Here is a 7810-nt window from a genome sequence, read left to right as displayed (position 1 = left end):
TAACCAGCTGTCGCACCCCTACGAACGACAACCCTCAGATGTCGAAACTTGTGCGAGCTGAGAATTAACGAGGTCTTGCCTTTTAACGTGTGATTCCTAACACGGTAGAGCCTACTTTTGAGTTTTCATAGATTTCCCTGTAATGATACTTTGAGACAGCAGTGGATAAATTTTGACCGGAAATTAGGTACCCCTTTGAGGGTTCCCTCGTATCCCTTTGAGGGTTACCCAATTATTTTTATTCATCAAGTGATCAACTTCAAAATAAACTCTTCACATGGATGTACCGAATTTCTTTAAACTATTCCCAAAACCCATAGAACACTAGAATTACAAAAATATCACTTTTTCCTGGTTGGTTTGTACTCAAAATATTCCTTATGGAACAGGAAGCAACGTAATATATGAAACAGTAACATTTTGAAAATTCTATCACATGGAAATTCATTTTTTGTCATCAAATGTTATTATAGTGAATTGTATATTTTCGCCCTGTCTTCATTTTGAGAATGTGTTGAATGAAATGAGTGGAATATATACATGTATTGATATTTTTATACTGAATATAATTGTCACGTTATGGCCAAGACGTTGTGTGATCCGCAGGTGGAATATATGTAGAAATGACGTCACGCCCAAACCATATAATATCTATATCATCATGTCTCTATTCTATGGTTGAAGTAAACTTATGACATAAGATAGTTCTGTATCTCTAACCTCAATATAACCCTATTGAAATAAAAAGAAAACCGATAGAAATACAAATGATACATTAAACTTGTAACAATTACTTGTATATTTACTCAATTTTTATTTCTTTTTGAAATACCCCGTAAAACTTAAAACAGTTATGTCCGCTTTGAAACGGGTTCAAGTGAGTATCAATTAAAGTGCCTTTTTCTGCCAACTGAATTTTATTTTTTAGCAATGGGCTACATTTGCACGGATCTGGCATATATATGATGCAGCCTGGCAAAATCCCCTCAGTTCTGCAGATTATCTGAAAATTTATTTGATGGGAGCTCATAAACCTATTTATCATCCAATGAGTAAGATTTAGTTTCTCAAAGTAGCTACATAACATTAAGAAAATTATGTTTGCCTGCAATAATTTACGATTTTTGCAGACGATTGTGGAGACCATGTTATAGTTATAAATACTGCAGACATTGCTTTACCTGGGGATGAATGGAAGAAAAGAGTATATTTTCATCATACAGGATACCCGGGTGGAGCTACTTGGACATTGGCATGGGAGTTGCATAACAAGGACCCAACAATGGTGAGATATGTTGTTCAAAATACAGTGCTAACGCAAAAAGTCTTTCCCATCTTCATCTTTTGAACAGTTTATGTTGAAAGAAATAATTATTAGTACTTTTCATTTGAGTAACACTTTATTGTGTTGTGGTTTTGTAATCTGTCACAATAAGTTTCTTGAATATAGTTATGGATTTTCATCAAGTATCGGTAAATTCCAACACATGATTTAGTACTTATGATGCACTGTTTGGAATCTTTGGTGTAGTAATGAATATTACTGGAGTTTTTTTCCAACACCAAATCGTAATTTTTAACACCTCGACACGTGTTTCGATCACCAAGTGATCATCTTCAAGAGAAAAATTAAACGCAGTTATACTTGAATCTTGTGTTGGGAAAAATCTCCAGTAATATTCATTACTAAACTAAGTTTAATCTTCCTCTTGAAGATGATCACTTGGTGATCGAAACACATGTCGAGGTGTTAAAAATAACGATTTGGTGTTGGGAAAAAACTCTAGTAATATACATGATTTAGTACTTTTTTAATAAGAATAGTGTGGCATTACTCATCACACACAGGCCATTTCTGAGTAACTAGCAGTTTTATATTATTTTTAGGATTCTGCAAATAAAATTTAATTCACAACTCAATCCAGTTTAATCCAAAATTTATTGGGAACATTTAATGTTCACTATTCATTTTCTAACAATAAAGAATCCTCTTTACAAATTTATTTGTTACAGTATTAAATGTAAGAGACTAAGTGGCAGAATTAACCTGTATTGCTTAAAATTCCAGTTATTTTCTATTTAACCAATAAAGAATATTATTATTACTATTCTTTAAAAAATATAAAACTGCTATATCAATCAGGAACAGCTGGTCTGATATCCAAAATTGAACCAGTGTTATAAAATTGAAATATCTATCAACCTTCTATTAAAAAAAGGTGATAGCATTCTTCTTGTGGACGATGATGTCACATTATCACTGTAATTATTATTAATGTACTGACATTGTTTTTATTTACGTTTTTCTGTATATTCAAAACATTTTCTTTGAACTCGTTTATTTTGTTAGAATATTGTGTTTTTAAAATGTTCGTTTCATTTCTGATTTACCGAGTAAACTTCCTTAGAGGTATCATATAATACATTTTCAATTATAGGTACTCTGGAAAGCAGTTTATAATAAACTGAACAAGAATTTGCAAAGAAGAAACACCATAGCTCGACTACACCTTTTTCCGGATGCAAATGTTCCTAGCAGTTTATTGGCTAACGTTTCAAATCAATTAAGGCAACTGAGACCAATGCCAAAGAGACTGGATCATTTCCAAGAGAAAGAAGTCAAACAATTTCCGAAAATTATTGATTATCCTAAAAATTATGTTCTTCGATAATAAAATATTAAAATGATGTTAGGTAGAAGATATATTTTCTTTGTTTTTGTGAGCATATTTCATTTTCTTCAGTTGAGAAGGCAACAAGAAAAGCTAGGGCTTGGTAAAGCAATTGTAAGGTACGGTATCATTTGATGTAATATTGCTGCCTTTCCTTAGCTTGTAGAAGACTTCCGAGGGTAACAGGTGGCAGCTAAATGACCCAAAACGATTAGTAGATGTAATATTTATTACAAATACATTGATAATATTCTGAAATATGGTCGATTTTATTGAAATTTTTTGAAGTACAGGACAGATAGACTATTTTGTGTGTAATTGATGACATGTTTATTTTTTGGAAATTCATGATCACTTCAATGAAATGAATGAAAACGATTTTGTCTGATTTCCACTAGTTATTTTATCTTCACGACCAGTTTCAGGTATTATATCATTATCAAGTATAAAAACTCTACTTGATAATGGGATAAAACTAGTGGAAATTAGACCAATGCGTTTTCATTCATTTCATTGAAGTCATTAGACTATAAAATCGATAAATTGATAAGGATTATTTTGTCGGATTCATCATCTTTATACAAAAAAATGTGGAATTCTCTTAAGAAGGGAAGGAAACATATAATTTCAAAATAAATTATTTACAAAAATATGTATGTAGTTCCCGCAAAGAAGTAACTTTCAGACACAAACTGGAAGAAAAAGTCCCCTCAAATCAACTACTTTCATATAAACATTGACTTACATAAAAGGAAAATACTTTTGAAAAAACTATTGTATGAACATTGAAATATACAAAGAACATTTTTCTATTCAGTTCGTAGTCCAAACATTCGTTATGGAATTGATTCTGATATCATTTACAAGATTGCTATACAAAATAGTATATGAAAGACTTAAAATTTCTCTTATGTGTAATTCAATGTTTACATGAAAAGAGCTGTTTTGAGAGGGTTTTTTCTTCTAGTTTGTGTCTGAAAGGTACTTCTTTGCATGAAATAAACATTTTTGTGAGGAGTTTATTTTAACATTGAATGCTTTCTTCATTTCTTTTGAAGATTTCCACATTTTTTTTGTATGAAGATGGAAAATAATAAGATCATATTCTGATCATGAATTTAGATTTGTAAGAGACAAATGCCCTTTTACTAATCACACGTAGGGATAACAGTGGAAAAAAATCAACTTGTGACATGAAAGATCCTGGATATTCAAATGAATGTGATGTTTATTGGTTTCATACTTGAACACAGATATATATTAGGCTTTTCTGCATATTAGTACCCGTAATAGCATTGAAGAGTTTTGTATTTATCAATATACTTCAACCAATAACTTTTTGTTTATTAGAAATCAGTAACACATCATAAATAAACTACCGAGAAAATGTATCATCTGATTTTTTTTCACCATTTTCTAGAAATGTCTTGATAATCACCATCAGGAGTATCATAATTCTCAATAGCTGGGCTTTCTACTGGACCTTGGGATTTGAACGGCATTAAAAAAGGATCAAACTGAAAAAGAAAAAATACAAATTACAAGATGAAAATAGTGGCACAACTGTTTCCAAATTTTGTCTGACTCGCCTGTATCGCTTCTTGATAGAGCTCCTCAGATTCTTGTCTCAGTTCATCTAGAGCTCTTTGTTGGGAATAAATAAGCCGGTCTAACATTTGCACATCAGCCATATGCTGTTGTTGTCTGAACATACACCATCTCTTCAAAAGATCCACCCTTTTCTCTAATATTTCCTCTGATATTTCAGGTAAATTTCGTTTTCGCTTACTGAAATAAATAATTTGTTTAAAAATGAATGTAATACAACAGTTGCATTTGAAATATTCACCTCTACCACCCCTAGGTAGTAGGTGTCTGGTGGAAAACAACTATTTTCTTAGCTAATACCATGACAGAAATTGAGATGTACAAGTTTAATAATTTAGAAAATTTTGCAGACATTTCGTTTTCCAGGAGGCATTTACCACATCTTTCTGTGTAGTTTTAAGAGGTATTTATTTCAAATTATTTACTTTTTTAAATATGTATGTATCTCTCCTCGACACAGTACCTTATTTTGATTTCTATTGAATGAAATAATGATTGCAATATTACCCCAAATTTTCCGATATATCTAGCGGAACTTCACATTCCTCTATTGGTTTCAATTGTCTGGCATGTTTCTCCAGTCTCCTAATCTGTTTCTCTATTTTCTTTTTCTTCCTCTCTTCTCGGGCCCTAATGATAGCAGGATCTAACCTTTTCTTTTTTTTCAAAGGTTCCGCTCTGAAATTATTTTTAGACAGTTTAAGTTTTTGAACTTGCATTTACTATAAACTTACAGTAACACAGGAGTGGCTCTAAATGGTAACACATTATTGGTATAAATCTCCCTAACCAGAGGTTTTTGAAAGTGTAACCTGGAACTCGAGGAATATAGTTTTTATAATAAAACTAAATTGAATATTACATACCTGTTGAATTTCGAAATAATATTTTGTAAATTCATTTCTATAGTATTCGACAGTATTCACAAGTTAACTTCAATTTCTAATTTGAGGTTAAGTCCGAGAATACCTACCACAGAGAAGCGACATTAAGCGGATCCTTTGATGTTCGGTGTCCCAACTCCGAACCGAAGATTTTGAGTGATAAACAGCCTGGTTCACTGAGAAAAATGACCTCTCAGCGATATACACTAATAAAAATACATACTCTTACGTTCTAGTATAGTACGTGGGCTCACTATGAAATATTAAATTATAGTGTGAAGGGAATCTTACTCCATTCAATTTTTATATTGCTAATTGAACAACGTTCGCAGTAATAATAGAGAATATTCAACTATGTTGCCAATTTATTATTTTTTGTGGTGAATTGGCTTTTAAGAAATAAATTAAATTACTTTTTTTTGTAAATCCAATTCATTAGATAGAACTATACGATAATAGAATAATGCTTATAATATATAATCATTTTATATCCTCTGAAATAAATAAGTCCACTAAGGATGAATAGAAGTGACTTTTGTTATTTTGTGTAATCTTGACTCTAATTAAGTAAGGTTCTGAATGAAAAAATAATGAAACAAGATATTTTACCAAAACCTCCTAATTTAAAAATGTGACAGAATCTTAAGTTTTTTTTTTACAGTTTTACCTTTGGTATTATTGATATCTCTATTAGTATATTTGATACCATAAAAAAATTTCATTCTTATGAATAGCTTAATTATGTACGTTTTTGGAAAATTTTCACAAGGATAAAGAAAATCTACATCCTTCATTAGGTTGAATAATATATTCGAAACTGCTCCCCCAGTAGAAATTTTTGTGAATCGATTGTTAAATAAACGTTCCAACTGATATATAAAATTGATGAATTCATCTAGTGGTGAGCGCAAATTTCCAAAACATTTTTTTTCCGTAGTATAAGTTTTAAAATAGCTCAACAGACGATTTACATCCAAAGTCCTGCACTTCGTGCTGAAAGAGTGACACACATAACATGTATGCACTTGAAGAGTTTTTTTAAACATGTATCCACAAACGTAAATGAATGAATTCTGAGTACATACAGATTAACATTATTTCAGCATTGTTGCCTTACAGCACCAAACAAATTTTCAAGACAACCTGAATTTTGTCGTCTCGTTTTTAAATATTTATAATTTGATTTGGAAAGCTCATCCCATATTTTAATTACACTATTCATGGAAATAATCCAACATTTTCTAAATATGACTCGATTTGTGACATTTTTGTCCTCTGAATTGAAAATTTCAAGATTTTTCAAAAACGTTAGAGCCTCTTCAAAAAAATCTAATTGGAATTTCGAACCTTCTAAAACGTTTTTGTATTTATAGGAATGTCGTAAAGAACACGAATTCAACAAATCAAAAAGGTTATTGAATGTCTCTATTACGTGTATTGTACCAAAAGAAGAAGCAGGAAGTAAGTTTATTGCCACGAATGCATTCATTCCACTGGCAACTGTAAGGCTTAGAACTTATGTTGCTAGACTCACTTTCATTTTTCAAAATTGTTTGGATTGATATGTGATTTGGTAAGATTTGGTGCGAATCTATAAAATTGCCCTATGTCTTGCTCATAAAAAGAGCAAACAAAAGAACAAGATGTACTTTTGCCTTCAAAATAAAATGAATGTTTTAAAAAATTGTTTTTAGTGGCTTTTATCCAATACAAAAAAAGATTGGATTTTAAAGCCATATCTCATCTATAGATATCACACATCGCTTATCCTGTTCGAGCATTGTTTTAATTTTAATTTCAAATGCCTTGAATATTGCTGAATTTTCTACTGTTTTTCTCACGATAGATTCTTCAAAACTAATTATCTCCTGAAAACTCTTGCTTCAATAGCATAATTTTAATGTATACCGAGTTAGGTAGGTACCTTTTGTAACTAACTACCTATCTCATTATGTTTGCTTAGTGCTCACAGACTAATGGAGACAACTAATCCCGAGAATGACGTGGAGACAACCAAGTCGACGCATGCGTCTACAAAAAAAGGACACAAAATGGCCGTCTTTGTCGCTTCTCTGTGATAGGTATTCTCGGGTTGAGTTGATGTTGGTGCCATGTTGCCAATGTTATGAAGATTACATAAATGATAAAGTTTCTAGTAAAAGTAAATAAAGTAAACGTGGTTTTCTAAAAGTGAAATTAATTCTGTTTTGAAAACATACAGCGAGTCTATAATCCAAGAGTTCTATATAATATATTTACACTAGACAGTATAATTTATGATTCACACCGAAAATTGACGCGTTCGATAGATAGTATCGTTTAAAGATTTCCATTCAAGTGATTTCATCGAATCATTTTTAAAATTTTGATTTCGAAGAACCGGGAAGTTGTAAAGATGACCTGTAGGGTCAACCAATTTCGGATTTTTTTTACTTATTTTATTTCTCTCCAACCCATGGTTACAGATTATAAATCACACATTAAAAAAAGTATTGCCACCGAAATGCTCGATCAAAAGTTGCAGACCAGTAAAAAATTTTATATTTTTTTATCTTTATTGTGGGGAGCCCTCTCCTGTGGAAACCATGGGGTAGTAGCCCTGCCTGCCTTCTCCTGTTCATACATCTATTCATTACTATACTGCAA

The 7810-nt window shown here is 31.3% G+C and overlaps 2 protein-coding genes across 2 annotated transcripts; one reads left to right on the top strand and one right to left on the bottom strand.

Annotated features, from left to right (window-relative positions):
- Positions 1–675: 675 nt before the first annotated feature.
- Positions 676–2706, top strand: mRpL13 (mitochondrial ribosomal protein L13). The gene is made up of 4 exons (XM_074178273.1): positions 676–877; positions 929–1052; positions 1131–1285; positions 2439–2706. Exons 1-4 carry the CDS (start codon positions 854–856, stop codon positions 2670–2672), a joined length of 537 nt encoding a protein of 178 aa, XP_074034374.1. The 5' UTR covers positions 676–853; the 3' UTR covers positions 2673–2706.
- Positions 2707–3995: 1289 nt separating this feature from the next.
- On the bottom strand, positions 3996–5302 carry mRpL40 (mitochondrial ribosomal protein L40). Its single transcript, XM_074178272.1, has 5 exons — positions 5147–5302; positions 5015–5092; positions 4788–4958; positions 4262–4460; positions 3996–4189 (listed from the first exon to the last, which is right to left on the bottom strand). The coding sequence occupies exons 1-5, from the start codon at positions 5179–5181 to the stop codon at positions 4079–4081; spliced, it is 594 nt and encodes a 197-aa protein (XP_074034373.1). The 5' UTR covers positions 5182–5302; the 3' UTR covers positions 3996–4078.
- Positions 5303–7810: the final 2508 nt, after the last annotated feature.

The sequence above is a fragment of the Leptinotarsa decemlineata genome, unplaced genomic scaffold, assembly GCF_025532065.1.
Source record: "Leptinotarsa decemlineata unplaced genomic scaffold, Ldec_3_MD MMD2_tig00003736_RagTag_RagTag, whole genome shotgun sequence".
Lineage (NCBI taxonomy): Eukaryota > Metazoa > Arthropoda > Insecta > Coleoptera > Chrysomelidae > Leptinotarsa > Leptinotarsa decemlineata.
The sequence above is the reverse complement of the archived record's forward strand: the minus strand, read 5'-3'. Positions and strand labels throughout refer to the sequence as shown.